This window comes from Mauremys mutica, chromosome 2 (genome assembly GCF_020497125.1).
Source record: "Mauremys mutica isolate MM-2020 ecotype Southern chromosome 2, ASM2049712v1, whole genome shotgun sequence".
Taxonomy (NCBI): domain Eukaryota; kingdom Metazoa; phylum Chordata; order Testudines; family Geoemydidae; genus Mauremys; species Mauremys mutica.
The window spans coordinates 133,914,668-133,931,328 of NC_059073.1; the positions used below are offsets into that span (position 1 = coordinate 133,914,668).

Consider the following 16,661-nt stretch of genomic DNA (forward strand, 5'->3'; position numbering starts at 1 on the left):
AATAAGATGGGTGAACTAGAGTGCCTTGTGATAAAGGAGGATATAGATATAATAGGCATCACAGAAACCTGGTGGACTGAGAGCAATCAATGGGACACAATCATTCCGGAGTACAAAATATATCGGAAGGACAGAACAGGCCGTGCAGGGGGAGGAGTGGCACTATATGTTAAAGAAAGTGTAGATTCAAATGAAGTAAAAATCTTAAGCGAATCCACAGGTTCCATAGAGTCTCTATGGATAGAAATTTCATGCTCTAGTAAAAATATAACAGTAGGGATCTATTATCGACCACCTGACCAGGACAGTAATAGTGATGATGAAATGCTAAGGGAAATTAGAGAGGCTATCAAAATTAAGAACCCAATAATAGTGGGGGATTTCAATTATCCCCATATTGACTGGGAACATTTCACTTCAGGACGAAATGCAGAGATAAAATTTCTCGATACTTTAAATGACTGCTTCATGGAGCAGCTGGTACGGGAACCCACAAGGGGAGAGGCGACTCTAGATTTAATCCTGAGTGGAGCGCAGGAGCTGGTCCAAGAGGTAACTATAGCAGGACCGCTTGGAAATAGTGACCATAATACAATAGCATTCAACATACCTGTGGTGGGAAGAACATCTCAACTGCCCAACACTGTGGCCTTTAATTTCAAAAGGGGGAACTATACAAAAACGAGGGGGTTAGTTAGACAAAAGTTAAAAGGTACAGTGACTAAAGTGAAATCCCTGCAAGTTGCGTGGGCCCTTTTTAAAGACACCATAATAGAGGCCCAACTTCAATGTATACCCCAAATTAAGAAAAACAGTAAAAGAACTAAAAAAGAGCCACCGTGGCTTAACAACCATGTAAAAGAAGCAGTGAGAGATAAAAAGACTTCCTTTAAAAAGTGGAAGTCAAATCCTAGTGAGGCAAATAGAAAGGAGCACAAACACTGCCAACTTAAGTGCAAGAGTGTAATAAGAAAAGCCAAAGAGGAGTTTGAAGAACGGCTAGCCAAAAACTCCAAAGGTAATAACAAAATGTTTTTTAAGTACATCAGAAGCAGGAAGCCTGCTAAACAACCAGTGGGGCCCCTTGACGATGAAAATACAAAAGGAGCGCTTAAAGATGATAAAGTCATTGCGGAGAAACTAAATGGATTCTTTGCTTCAGTCTTCACGGCTGAGGATGTTAGGGAGATTCCCAAACCTGAGCTGGCTTTTGTAGGTGACAAATCTGAGGAACTGTCACAGATTGAAGTCTCACTAGAGGAGGTTTTGGAATTAATTGATAAACTCAACATTAACAAGTCACCGGGACCAGATGGCATTCACCCAAGAGTTCTGAAAGAACTCAAATGTGAAGTTGCGGAACTATTAACTAAGGTTTGTAACCTGTCCTTTAAATCGGCTTCGGTACCCAATGACTGGAAGTTAGCTAATGTAACGCCAATATTTAAAAAGGGCTCTAGGGGTGATCCCGGCAATTACAGACCGGTAAGTCTAACGTCGGTACCGGGCAAATTAGTTGAAACAATAGTAAAGAATAAAATTGTCAGACACATAGAAAAACTAACTCTTGAGCAATAGTCAACATGGTTTCTGTAAAGCGAAATCGTGTCTTACTAATCTATTAGAGTTCTTTGAAGGGGTCAACAAACATGTGGACAAGGGGGATCCGGTGGACATAGTGTACTTAGATTTCCAGAAAGCCTATGACAAGGTCCCTCACCAAAGGCTCTTACGTAAATTAAGCTGTCATGGGATAAAAGGAAAGGTCCTTTCATGGATTGAGAACTGGTTAAAGGACAGGGAACAAAGGGTAGGAATTAATGGTAAATTCTCAGAATGGAGAGGGGTAACTAGTGGTGTTCCCCAAGGGTCAGTCCTAGGACCAATCCTATTCAATTTATTCATAAATGATCTGGAGAAAGGGGTAAACAGTGAGGTGGCAAAGTTTGCAGATGATACTAAACTACTCAAGATAGTTAAGACCAAAGCAGATTGTGAAGAACTTCAAAAAGATCTCACAAAACTAAGTGATTGGGCAACAAAATGGCAAATGAAATTTAATGTGGATAAATGTAAAGTAATGCACATTGGAAAAAATAACCCCAACTATACATACAGCATGAAGGGGGCTAATTTAGCTACAACGAGTCAGGAAAAAGATCTTGGAGTTATCGTGGATAGTTCTCTGAAGATGTCCACGCAGTGTGCAGAGGCGGTCAAAAAAGCAAACAGGATGTTAGGAATCATTAAAAAGGGGATAGAGAATAAGACTGAGAATATATTATTGCCCTTATATAAATCCATGGTACGCCCACATCTCGAATACTGTGTACAGATGTGGTCTCCTCACCTCAAAAAAGATATTCTAGCACTAGAAAAGGTTCAGAAAAGAGCAACTAAAATGATTAGGGGTTTAGAGAGGGTCCCATACGAGGAAAGATTAAAGAGGCTAGGACTCTTCAGCTTGGAAAAGAGAAGACTAAGGGGGGACATGATAGAGGTATATAAAATCATGAGTGATGTTGAGAAAGTGGATAAGGAAAAGTTATTTACTTATTCCCATAATACAAGAACTAGGGGTCACCAAATGAAATTAATAGGCAGCAGGTTTAAAACAAATAAAAGGAAGTTCTTCTTCACGCAGCGCACAGTCAACTTGTGGAACTCCTTACCTGAGGAGGTTGTGAAGGCTAGGACTATAACAATGTTTAAAAGGGGACTGGATAAATTCATGGTGGCGAAGTCCATAAATGGCTATTAGCCAGGATGGGTAAGAATGGTGTCCCTAGCCTCTGTTCGTCAGAGGATGGAGACGGATGGCAGGAGAGAGATCACTTGATCATTGCCTGTTAGGTTCACTCCCTCAGGGGCACCTGGCAGTGGCCACTGTCGGTAGACAGATACTGGGCTAGATGGACCTTTGGTCTGACCTGGTACGGCCTTTCTTATGTTCTTATGAGGCACAGAGAGGTGAAGTGACTTACCCAAGGTCAGACAGGCAGTGTGTGGCAGAGAAGGGAATTGAGGGCTGATCTCTCAAATCCCAGGGAAGGACCCTAATCACTGCACCATCCTTGTTCTTTAAGACCCAAGACCTCTCATTCAGGGGAGCTCAGCTCTGATACCTGCTTTCTCCTTTTCTATTCCCCTCCAGGCTTTATACTGCAGGCAGATGTTTTGGGGAAGGGCAAGCTGTCTCCAAGAGAGAGCATTAAACTCTTCCTTCTCTGATACAGTATAGGGTTTGTCCATCCAGCCCATCTCAGCAAACAGTGCAGCTCATGAGTGAACCAGCCAACAGTACTACTCAAATAGGCCATTGACCAGCCAGCAGATACTATAGATATCCCGATGCTGTAGATCTGCATTCCAGCTAGTGACAGCAAAAGGCCCCACAGCCGATCCCCCTGAGCCATCCAGGTCCCTTGGTTTGGGTTCTTTTTAAATATTTACTACAGACTCATGCATGAGCCACAGTGGAAATCAATGTGAAATCAATTGACCATGTTAAAGAGTAACTAACGCATTAAGACAATCACTTTCGCACTTGAAAATAATTGGGCTGTGCTAGTCTGTTGTGGGAGGAAGCAGAATATATGCCATCTTGGTGGGTTTTCTTCTTTTCTCTGTGTAAGAAGTTGTCCAGCCCTATTTCCATCAAAGGGACCCTGCTCCACAGTGACAGGCTTGCAAAGTTTCTCTTCATATTACAGGTCTGGGATTTATGTATTTATTTTTAAAGAGAAACTACACTAAAGTTTTAATTAAGTGCCCCAAAGTTAGGCGGCTTCTCCGAACTAACTGAATCTTCTGAATCTGGGCAAAAAAGTTCAGCGTAGTTCTAATTTCACTGAGAGCAATTTTGCTATCCTCCATTGAAGCCATGTTGATTTTGGGCTGCACAAAAGGAGTTTGTGCTGAGGATTTCATGGTAAGTTAGCTGGTGCCATAGCAGGAATCACTGCATGAAATTCTCAGGCCTGTGTTATGCAGGAGGTCAGAGAAGATGATCACAATGGTCTCTTCTGGATTTAAAATCTCTGAATGGATCAAGCAAAACGCACCCTAAAAAAGCCCCACATCGATGAGCAAAGCTAGCCAGCTTGGCTGAATGCAGTGATGGAAATTCCCAGCATGTTATGGAACCATTGAGCTGTAATCACTGAAGGACAGGTTATCTGGGTTTGCCTGTGACTCTCCATCCCCCTCCCAGAGATTAAATCTGTTACAGTCACGTACCTTTTCAAAAAAACCTTTTACATTTAATTTCTGTCAGCACCTTATTCTCACCTGCTGCAGGTGAGACCCCACCTCAGAGTCTGCCACTTACACAGTAATTAGTGCAATCTCCTGGGATTTGTGTATGCGTGCATACAGCTGTTTTTCTTACCCATCCCTTCTTCTGAGAGGAATTTTTCACCAACTTGCTATGGAAACATCATGAGCCACAACAGCTCCAAAAACAGATCCCACTAGAGCAGACTGAAGGAGTTTTTAAAATAATTTATCTAATTGCTACTAGTTAAAATAATACAGGAGTAGCTTGAAGAATGCTGCAGAAGGATGATCCTGTGGTTAAGGGATGGGACTGGGGGTCTGGAGACTTAGGGTTGGTTCTTAGTTCTGCCACAGACTCACTGTGTGACTATGGGCAAGTCAATTAATCTCTCTCTGTTTCATTCCTCCAGCTGTAGAAATGGGAGAAGAGTATTCTCTTCTTCCCACCTTCTGATTGTCTTGCCTATTTAGATTGTAAGCTCTTCAGGACAGATCTTGAGTTACTTTTTGTCAGTACAGAGCCTAATACAATGGGTCCCTGATCTCAATTGTGGTCTCAGTGCTACTGCAAACAATAAAATAATAATAAAAATAATTAATAAAGAACCTTAGGTCTCTACCTTTAAATTCCAAGGGAACCCAAATGTGTTTCTCTAAAATAAATTCCATTTTCTATATTGGCTAGGAGACATTCTTTGTTGGAGGCAGGATCCTGGACTAGATGCAGTGCTGAAATGCTGTAGTCTAGCAATTTCTATATTTTTAGGGATGTGTGCAAGTTCCAGTGTACTGATTTGCCTTTGAGGCTTACTTATAGTGGGTGGTTTTTTCCCACCAAAAAAATCGGCCTACAGTCTTGGTCAAGTTTTGTTCTACAAAGGGCTGGCAAGGGAAATGAGTGCTTCCTATGTTATTTTGTTTCCTCTGAGCAGGTTTCTCCCATCCCTACTTGCAATCTGTCCTGAACAGAAAATGCATGATTAGTTTGTTCCAAGAGAGCTGAATCTGAGTCATAAAGCTCAGATCTGTCTCCAAACCCAAGACCTCCCCAAAGTTCAGGAATGGTCCCATAAGAATGGCCATACTAGATCAGACCAATGGTCCATCTAGCCCAGTAGCCTGTCTTCTGTCAGTGGCCAATGCCTGTTGCTTAAAGGGAATGAACAGAACAGGACGAATTATTGAGTGAGCTATCCCCTGACATCCAATCCCAGCTTCAAGCATTCAGATGTGAAGGGACACCCAGAGCATGGGGTGGCATCACTGAGTGTCTTGGTTAATAGCCATTGATGGACCTGTCCTCCAGCAACTTGTCTAATTCTTTTTTGAAGCAAGTTACACTTTCGGCCTTCACAAAATTCTCTGTCAATGAGTTCCACAACTTGACTGCGCTGTGAAGAAACACTTCCTTTTGTTTGTTTTAAACTTGTTGCCTATTAATTTCATTGGGTGACCCATGGTTCATGTGTTATCTGAAGGGGTAAATTTGTTCACTTTCTCCACACCATTTTTGCCCAGATCCATTTTTGTTCACTTTCTCCACAACATTCATGATTTTATAGACCTCTATCATATCCCCCTGTCATTTGTCTCTTTTCCAAGCCGAACAGTCCCAGTCTTTTTAATCTCTTGCTTCACATGGAAGCTGTTCCATCCCCCTAATCATTTTTGTTGCCCTTCTCTGTACTTTCTCCAATTCTAATATATCTTTTGTGAGATGGAGCAATCAGAACTGCATGAATTATTTAAGGTGTGGGCGCACCATGGATTTATATAGTGGCTTTATGATATTTTCTATCTTATGATATTTTCTGTCCATCTGGAGTGTTGGCTAAAACCTGTCTCTAGATGCTTATTATTATTATTTCTATCATGGTAGCACTTGGATCCTAGATCAGGGTCCCATTGTGCTAGGCTCTACACATGGTAAGAGATAGACCCTGACCTAAAGAGCCTACAATCTAAATAGACAAAGGGCCAATTATTATCCTTAATTTACAGATGGTGAATTAAATCAGAGAGATTAAGTGATTTGCCCTGATCACACAGAGTGTTTGTGGCAGAGCTGGGAAATGAGCCCAGATCTCTTGAATCCCAGTTCAGTTCTGTAGCCTTCCTCTCAATAACTGTGTAGGCTTGGATGTGTCCATTGCATAGGCCACAGAGACCTGGCACACACTTTCATTTAATTCAACCTTTTCTCCCCCTTTAAAATAGAAAAAGGGCTAAGACTTTCTTCCTGAGCTTCAGGGATCCGTTAATTGGCTCCCTAGTAAAATTACACAGAGTCGGCTGCCTGATAATGATTGTAAATGACAGAGACTATCAGGTTTACCTTGTGATGTCCCTGGGGAGCTTGCAGTTAGTTTAGTCTGAACTCTGCTTCAGCTGTTCGGGTTCCTTTCTTCTCGGCATGCGGTGGCTGGACTCAAGCTGCAGTCTTTCAAACCTAATTAGCGTTAGGGGAAGAGGGAAAAAAAAACAATACCCTTTTTCCTTCCCTCGGCTGACTTTGTAATGTAAGGACAAAGCCTAATTTATGCCACAAGTTCCTTTTGAGTTTTTATATTTCATAGCAATATCTTCTGTTGTGTTCGCATGAGAAGAGTATTTTAGAGTATTTGAACTGTGAGGTCCTTTCTCCCTCGGCATGGTTAAGAAGCACTAATCTCCGAAGAGTAGTTAATTATGACTGTTCCATGCATTGTTCAGCAGAGATTTAGGTATCTTCTGCCTCATATTAGAGAAAAGATATTATCATGCTCCTCCTCTCCGCGGGTGTGCTATTAGCATTTGAGCTCGTCAACATCTTGAAACATCAATAACAATTTAATTTTCAAAATCCATCTCTCACCCAAAAAGTAAAGCAAAACCAAACAAAAAGGACAAAATTCCTTCCACATGCCCATACTTGGACAAACTCAAGAGTTGGTTGGCCTTTTTTGAATTTCAATTTTTTATTATTTTTTTTAAAATCACATTTTGAAATTTCAAATTTTGAGGAACTTGGAATATTTTCTGGGAGAAAAGGCCTGATCCTCCAGCCTTTTTTCCTGAGCATTGTCATGGGTTTTTGAACATCTTTGTTCAACTGTCCTTTGCCCAGATCCTTAGCCTTCCAGCTGACCCATTTGTTGCTGTTGTTTTACACTTGAGAAGAGCAGCTTGCCAGGCAAGGAAGCTTTTCCCCCTTGGCACAACTGGCACCTATAAGATGGAGGTGGGGACTACCTTCTCTGAAGTATCAGGTATTGGCCATAGGCAGAACACTGGGCTTGAAGGACAGGTAGTCTAACCACACATGGTATGTTTCAAAGAATCTATATTTTACATTTACTTGGGAGGAAGCTCAAAAATAAAGGGAAAGAGGGAAATGAGATGGTAAATGAAAGATGAGAGGGGAAGACAGAGTGGAAGAGAGACAAATCAGAAACGTGTATTTCACAATTAGGAATGCACTGGGGAGCTCCCTCTGAGTCTGCTGCTCCATTGAAGTCAATGGGAGTTTTGCCACTGATTTAACAGCACAGGGCCAAGCTCTCCATGCCATCTTCCACAGAAGGGCAGCAGATAGTTATGCTTGGCTTTGCCCCTCTTCTATCCCTGTTTCTGTCTAGAAGGGAAAACTGTTACATGCCTTAGCTCTGTGTGTGGCCTGAGAACCAAGGGGGAGATACCTTATCAGTAATAAGTGGGTAATGCTAATTGGGGACAGATGGGTTACATTCAAAGGTAGAGCTGGGAACTGGGAGCCCAACTTCCATTGAATTTCCCTGCAAGCGAGGTGTAGCCTGATGATTAATTTGAGGAGCAAAATGCACGTGTCACTAATAACAGCCTCTTTCTTTGATGGCTACTTAGAGATTAATTATGAAGAAGATGATTGGTGAGACACAAAGAGATTTCATGAATTTTATTAATGCCACAATCATTATAAGCAAAATCACAGAATTAGAAAAACACGAACAGCAGCAGAATTCACATATTGTATACTCATGAATCCATGGGACTGTGGGTTCCCCTTAAGGAGAGAAAAGCATTAAGGTTGACACCATCCTGCCATCCTGAATTCTTGCCATGGCTCAGGTTCAATACCCCTGTATGCACCTATTTCTTACATCCACCTATTTCTGAGACCGTATTTGATTAAGTCTCGAGCTCCTGTCTATTCTTGGGCATTTGGGCTATCTATTTTGGGTATTCTCACTATTGTCGTAAGGGTAGAAGATTCTCTGTTCAATGACATTAAGGAAGTCTGGCTAAATACAGCCTTTGCAGGCTAACAGTCTATCACAGGATACATATTGCTAAATCTTCTAATCCAAGGTTACTTACCTATGCTAACTTACATTAGGCCTAACGTGCCTCATGCTAATAATTACTACTACTAGGCCCCAAGCTAAATATTGTACCCCAGGTCTACTGCAAAGCCTATTTGAAAATAATCCTTACATTTCTTTGGTTACTCCTACTTTGCATGAGAACTTGAGTTTCATTGGTGTTAATTTAGAAAGAGTTAAGATGCTTGCTAAGTTATAAATGATTATTTACCTGATCATCTGAGTTCAGGTCATGGGTCAAAGGTTAACATGGATGCCTAACTTCTGTAGGCACTTTTGAAAATCCCAGCCTGAGTGGTTACACAGTTGCTCATGTCAGTGTTTAAGCATTTCAAACTGCCTGCTACATCCCTAGGAAAAAATGACCAAGAAAGCTCATTGTGGGGTCTTATTAACCAATACATTCTTTTTTATTTCCAGGGAATACATCACAATATCACGTCATTCTGCTTTCTGGAGCTGACCATATGGTTCTGATGCCTCCTTGGTGAAAGATCCTCACAAACTGACAGGTCACTAGTTGCTGTGGTGCCGAATGGGACAACGCAAAACAGCATATCCGTAGGTAACATCTTGAAATCATTTGGGGGCCGAGCAATTGCATACCTGGAAAAGCACCAGAACATGAGAATCCAACAGCTCTGTGGGCTCCTTTTACCTTTGCTAAGTAATGCTCAGGACAGCTAGGGAATAGCAGCTTTTTGCAATGTCTAACTACACTTGAAAAATCCTTTTGAATAATTAGAACAGGGACTGCGAATGGCTAGCCAACTACAAAAGCAGTTTCTCCTTCCTTGGTGTTCACACCTCAACTGCTAGAAGAGGGCCTCATCCTCCCTGATTGAACTAACCTCGTTATCTCTAGACTGATTCTTGCCTGCATATTTATACCTGCCTCTGGAAATTTCCATTACTTGCGTCTGACGAAATGGGTATTCACCCGCAAAAGCTTATGCTCCAATACATCTGTTAGTCTATAAGGTGCCACAGGACTCTTTGTTGCTTTTTTACAGATCCAGACTAACACGGCTACCCCTCTGATACTAGAACAGGGATCGGCAACCTTCAGCATGCAGTCCATCAGGGTAATCTGCTGGCGGGCTGTGAAACATTTTGTTTGCATTGACTGTCTGCAGGCACGGCCCCCCTCAGTTCCCAGTGGCCATGGTTCACCGTTCCCGGCCACTGGGAGCTGTGGGACACGGTGGCCAGCATGTCCCTGCAGCCCACTGCTTCCCGCAACTCCCATAGGCCAGGAACAGCAAACTGCAGCCACTGGGAGCTGTGGGAGACTGTGCCTGTGGACAGTCAATGTAAACAATTTGTCTCGTGGCCCACCAGTGGATTACACTGATAGGGGGTGGTAACCTTCGGCATGTGGCCTGACTTAGAAGGTGCATACTATACAGTACCATTCATAGGCTTTCTTCTGCCCTCAATTATACCTAGGAGTAAGATGTAAGTTTTTAAGTGAGGTTAATTAATCACTGGAAGAGATTACCAAGGGATGTGATAAAGTGCTTTATCACTTGGAGAGTGGGTGTCTTTTTAAGAGAATTGCTCTAGTTCAACCAACATTTTTGGCTCATTGCAGGAATCACTAGGTGGGATTCTCTGGCCTTGGTTATGCTGGAGATCAGATTAGATGATTATTGTGCTCTCTGCTGACTTTAAAATCTGTGGAATCTATGAATTTGGACAACCCCACTAATGTCACATTCTGGCCTCTCGCTAACGGCCAGTGTTCACATGTAAAGAATAATCAGACATTAAATAAGCATCATTGTCTCTCATGCTAGCCCATAGTAGGCACTGTAACCACCACAGAATTAGATATATCTAAAGGTCTTTGTTCAGGGGATATCCAGGGCCATAACAAGGGTCCTTAGTTTGACTCAGAACTGGGGAAGGGACCAGAATTAGGATATCATGGAGGCACAGCACTGGAACAGATGGGGCTGCTCTAGTTTAAGATTAAGGTTAGCATCTTAGCTGCAAATCAAGACTGAGGTGTCTTGTTAGAGCCACATGAAGGCTTCATCTGCCTGCACTGAACATGTAATTAGTGAATGCTGTGACTCCTTTGTTTTCATGAGCAGTCCAAAATTGATTGTATCTCCTTTCCCACCATCTAAAATAATTGCTGCATTATGATTATGATTGATTAAACAGATATTTTTTGGATCTTTCTTTCCCAGCTCAAACTGAAGTAAATATAAAACACTGTTTCAAATAAAATGCACTCCCCTATTCCTGTGCGGATTGGACTCTTCTGTCAGACGGTAGAGTCCAAAGCAAAGGATTCCAAACAAGTCTAATGCTTTGCAGTAAATGTCTCCAAAGGAATCCTGCAGTGAGAGAACAAAAAGTATTCTTATCTGGAGTGGTCGTTCAGCCCTCTGGTGAGGTCAATTAGCAGATTTATTATTATTGGTATTTCTGTAGCACTGAGAAGCCCCAGTCATGGACCAGAACCCCATAGTGCTTGGTGCTATAGAAGCATAGAATAAAAAAAAAGGACCCAGCCCCAAAGAGTTTTTACAATCTAAGTAATATTAAGTAAGGATATCTGACACCCTTAGCCACAGATTCAGATCCAATTTAATGAACCTGAATTTTACATATGTCAGCTCAGTCTTATATCTCCACTAGAGCATGTGGGAATGGTTGTGTTTCATACTCAGCAGCCAGAGAAAAGCCAAAGCCAAATAAATTAGACTCTGATTCAGCAAAGTACATAAGCATGTTCTTAACTTTAAGCACTTGCTCAAGTCCCATTGACTGAAGGGCTTTGCTGAATCAGGGCCTTAATTTGGAGAGTGGTTTTCAAAATGCTTAATAAGGATGATCATTGCCTAATCTTGAAAGTCACATTCACTAGCCTTGGTACATGGTACATGCCAAGATTGCTCACCTACCACCCCCCTCCATTGGTCCCTGTGGATTTGTATGAAGGATACAATAATGACCACTGGAGAGATGACCATGGATAGCAATCAGGGCCAAAGGAAGCCAGGTATCTTTGGAAGAGACACATTTAGGCCAGGTCCTGGTCAGTAGGCACCAGCATTTTGGTAAGAGAACAACAAGAGGATAAGTTGATAGAGGCAGGGGCGGCTCTAGGGATTTTGCCGCCCCAAGCATGGCAGGCACGCCTGCAGGAAGTCCACCGAAGCCGCGGGACCAGCAGACCCTCTGCAGGCAAGCCGCCAAAGGCAGCCAGCCTGCCGCCCTCGCAGCACCGGCAGAGCGCCCCCCGCGGCTTGCCGCCCCAAGCACACGCTTGGCGTGCTGGGGCCTGGAGCCGCCCCTGGATAGAGGGTGATTCAGGTGATATTTCACTCTGAGACTTGCAGGAGACCAGAGTGTCAATATCATATTAAGACAGCAATATCCCAGCTACACAAGTGATTCATGGGATATTTTGTACATCGTCATATTCTTATTAAAGTTCCAAAATATCTTGCTGTAAAAATAAAGGATATTGTTGAGACGGTCACCGCTGGACACTCATGGGCTATCTCAGGTCAGTGTCACATGGGTGTCTGAATTTGAGTCCCACTCTTGATCCTGCATCACTGCTAGCCTGTGCTATTCCTTAGTTAGTGATATTGTTTCATGGAGTGGAAATGGTGCTTGTTGCATTGTGTTGCCGTATAACCCTCAGGCCACCCTGCACTTGTATGCAATGGTACTTGTCAGCACATGACTTAATACAAAAGACTGAAGAAGCAGGATGATTTATCCTGTGATACAGGTGTGGCCCAAACCAATTGCACTTGTATCTTAGTGGTACTGGAGCAGGTCTTTGGCAAGTGTAAATCGGACAATTTACAGCCATCTGAGGATCTGGCCCACTGTTGCCAAGTAGTAATAGAAGTTGGCATCAGACTACTGTGGCAAATTGCCGGTACTGTTATGCTGGGTCTCGCGCTTTCTCTTCTTTGGGGAAGGTTCAGGGCACCATTGCTTGCCTCTGAACTGGTATTTTTAATTACCCCACTAGTGTCCTTGAGGAGTGGAGTGGAGAGGCAGGGACCTGGGCCCACCCTCTTCTCCAGGTCCCAACCCAGGGGCCCTGAGGTTAGTGGTGAACCACTTGTACTGGTGGTTCCTTCCCCTGGGTTACTTCCCTCTCCTGCCCTTCAGCTTGTGGAGGGGCTTCTTGCCTTCCTTCTACACAAGCCAGGTGCCCCTTACCTAGGGTTTTTGGACTTCTCAGCCCACCGCAGCACTCTTCCAAACTTTCCTTTTGTCTCTCTTCAAAACTGTTCTCTGCTTCAACCAAACCTTCCTGCTCCAACAACCCACACTGTCTGACTGAAGCAGGGGTTTATATCATGTGACTCACTGCTGGTACTCTAATTGGCTTCAGGTGCTCTAATTGGCTTCAGGTGCTCTAGTTAATTTATAGCAAACCTTCCACCCCTTGCAGGGAATAAGGCTCCCTGCTAACACTCTCCTGCTGCCCTCTGGCCATGCTGTATCACACTACGTATGTGGTGAGGTTGGATAAGGGAGGAGATATTTATTGACTGCACTTGGTAACCAACCCACTATTCAGTGAGAGGTCATGAAATATTTACCCCATAAAACACTGAGATACAGGACATGTCATATGCACAGGATAGTCTGTTCACACTGCTGCACTGAATAGTGATATGCGACCTGATTGTACTCTCAATATTGGGTTTCCATTGACTTCAGGGGAGTTACTTCTAATTTACACCAGTGTGAGATCAGAACCAAGTCCACAAAGAGCAATACTACCAAGACTGTGCTATAACTCACCCGGGAATCTGTTAACAGTCTCTTAGACAGTGGCACAAGTGCAAGTTTGCATCTAGCTCTGGGGGCCACGTATGCCATGCTGTTGAAACTGCCACTCAGCATATTCTTCTCTGCCAGCTGTTCTTCCAGTTCAGGGTTTGTCCCACCCGTCACCAGAGTCTGGAGCAGAGCCAAGATGTGGTGGTTACGGTAGGTCTGGAAAGGAAGGTGACAGCAGACAGGAAAACCTCCAGTTCATATCAGGCTGACAAAAGCAATCACCCTATTAGTTTAAGATAGAAATGACCTTTGGGTACCTCTAGTACAGTAATCCCTGCAGTGCAGGATTATTCTCCACAGTGTGTGCTCCAGTGGTTTGACTAGACCTGATCAGAAAATAGGACTTCTCCCCGCTACCTCACCAGCCCGGCCACCTCTCCTCCAAATTAGATGAAAATGAAAAAGAATTCCTGTCCTGAATCAGGACAAAAGTGAAAAAAATCTCAGCAATCTTAATGAACCAGAAATCTGGGGGAGGGGTGTGTGAAATTGAATTGGGTCAACAGAAACGTTTCATTTTGATTTTGAGCTTTTTATTTTCTTAAATGCTTTTTGCAATAAATTATCTTAAATTTCTAAACAAAATATTGTTTGGAGTAAAAAAATGGAACACTTCACTTAGAAAATGTCAAAAAGGCGACATTTTGGCAATTTTGAAACTTCTATTTTTAAATATTTTTCAAAACAGGAAATTCATTGAAACCAACCCTTTTCTGAGAAAAGTTTTGGTTTTGATGAATTTGTATTTTCCAATGAAAAAATATTTAGTTGACAAATTCCCATCTATCTCTGATTACAGTCTAAATAGACAAGTCAGACAATGGGTGAAAGGGGAAACAGAGGCAGCAAGTAGTGAAAAGACTTGCCCAAGGTCACACAGAGGTCAGTGATAGTAATGGAAAGAAAGCCCAGGTCTTCTGATTCCAAGCACAGCACCCTAATTATGTGGCTATATTTTTTTTAAAGTTATGCAGCATGCTTTAGCTTCATGGGCCCTCTGTTTTGGAAAAAGACTGGTGAAGACAGAACTAACACATAGAGCTTTCAAAATATCACCCCAGAGTGGCGAAATAGAATACTCAATAAGTGTATAGTCCAAACTCTGCAGGACGCAGTGGGTCTGGTCCTCTATTGTCCTGCACTTTGTGAATTCATTTATACCAATAATAGTAGGCAAAAAATACTACCAGCTCAGAAAGATAGCTTCTGAAACACACTCTTCACAATGTAAGCAACTCCACAAGGAGAATCAGTGCCAGCCATTTAACCTAGAGAAGGAGGCTCTCTGGAGAAACTGTAAAGCACACCTTGAAACGAGGTGGGGTGGGGGGAGGGAAGACAACTGAGCTATTGCAAACCTGAAAAAAAAAGTGTCTGGTTCAAATTCAATTTTTTGGGGGGGAGGGGAAAATAGCATTTTTCTTATGTTTATCTGAATCAATTCCCTCTGTCCATAATCTCAATGCATCAAATCATTTAATTTCTACTCTTTCTCAAAAACTCATTTCCCACATGTAGCAATCTTATGGAATCTGTCACCTGCATTCTCAGGAGGAAAAACTAAACAAGCTGTGGAGAAGGAATGGTGTTACTAAATCCAAGCTAAACTCAAATCCGCTTAAGAACATATGAACATGTTGTTGGGCAAAAGGCTATAATGCTGTTAGAGTAATTATCAGCCTTTTAAAGTAAGGAGCTGTAGTGCAGGGTTATTCTGAAGTGATACTGTTCCAGAGGAATCTGCATTTTACATATTTAACTGAAGAGCACTGAGCTATTTAACATATCATTGCTGTACTTTTTGACATCAAAAGAATTGTATTTCCATACTTGGGTGAATTAATAGGATTTGCATGTCACCCTCATTCTGTACTTTCTTTGCTCAGTTATACTGTAGAAGTTTGAAAGGGGCAAAACAAGTAAAGAGATGTGTAAGAGTATATGCACGCAGGCAAGTTTCAGTGTGCATAAAATGGATCTCCAAGCTCACTGTAAAAGAGCCAAGTTCTTGTGATGAAATGGGGAGATACCACTGACTTCTCCATCTGTTATTTGGTTACAGCCTGAAGAGTGTGGATGTCCTTGGAATGCCACGGCATAGAACAGGACAGGCTGTGAACCCTATTCTCACATTACTGAGCAGTTACCTTGCTGAGCATGATAGGAAATCCAGACCAATTGTAGGTGCTGAGCATTTGCAAACCTGGCCCTGCATGAGTTGCCCCCCATCATGCAGAAAACCTGTGGCAGATCCATTAATTGCACTCTTTTCAGTGCCTTACCCACAAAATCATCCTCTCTCTCTTCTTGCGCTATATAGCTCCTTTCTGCCCAGCTAGCCATCAAGTATCAGGTTAGCGCGAGAGCCATTTCTACTTTGGACTTCCGAGGGGGTTATGCTTCACTTGACGGAATCTACTGTCGTTGCTTTTCCTCCACACTGACCTCTCTAGCACCGTCCTTTCCAGTTACAGGAAAACAACAAGCTGGCTCTCAGGCAGCCTCAAAAACCCAGGAACTTTCAGCAGATCTTCACAATGATGGGAAAGCAGAGATGATATTTAACAGCTGAATGCTTTCCTCTAGTCTTTATTCTCATTCGCTTGCTTTGCTTTTCCCAACCCTCTGCCTGACTAAACAATATCATGTCTCTTTTCCTTCTTTCCTACATTTAATGACCAGCTGAATCTGACCAAAGACGTTCTGCTGAAAAATTAGACCTGAGAGTTGATCATTCCTGGACTGACTTGGGATCTGAAGCCTGAGTGAAATTTTATCCTTTAAGACAGGTCATGCTAGATCTCAAGTTACTTTTACACTTGACACCAGCAATCCTTAATTACAGTCAGGCTGACTGACATATCAGTGACTAGCAGCAATATAATACTTTCCCTAACACTGGAGCCTTCTCAGGAAAGCATAACTGGACTTGACACTCTTTTTTTCTGGACTGCTTATCCCTTCAAGAGGTTTGCTGTGTATTTATTCAATTTCTTTAAAACTGCCGCCCAAGCAGTATCTTGTTACACCTGAATCCAAGGCACGTCACATGTAACTTGCCTGCAGCACTGAAGGTCGAGGGGGATGGGAGGTGGCACAGTTAAGAAAGAAGGGCAGCCAGTTTGGGAGATGCAGGCTTATTATGAATTGAGCTGCTGTCTTGCTGACAAAATGTTGGCTTAACTGCCCCACACTTTCCATCATCTGTGTCAC

General features: G+C 42.7%; 1 protein-coding gene across 3 annotated transcripts in view; it reads right to left on the minus strand.

Moving 5' to 3' along the window:
* Positions 1–8,686: 8,686 nt before the first annotated feature.
* Positions 8,687–16,661, minus strand: part of KCNU1 (potassium calcium-activated channel subfamily U member 1) — a 94,483-nt gene continuing 86,508 nt past the window's right edge. The window contains exons 25-27 of one of the 3 annotated variants that reach the window (XM_045003297.1): positions 13,410–13,604; positions 10,866–10,966; positions 8,687–9,224 (exon numbers count right to left, since the gene is read on the minus strand). In XM_045003297.1, the coding sequence (XP_044859232.1) occupies positions 9,047–9,224; positions 10,866–10,966; positions 13,410–13,604 (474 nt within the window). In that variant the 3' untranslated portion in view covers positions 8,687–9,046. Of the gene's footprint in view, positions 9,225–10,865; positions 10,967–13,409; positions 13,605–16,661 lie in introns of those variants that run through there. The other 2 variants (XM_045003296.1, XM_045003298.1) reach the window with 2 other exon arrangements.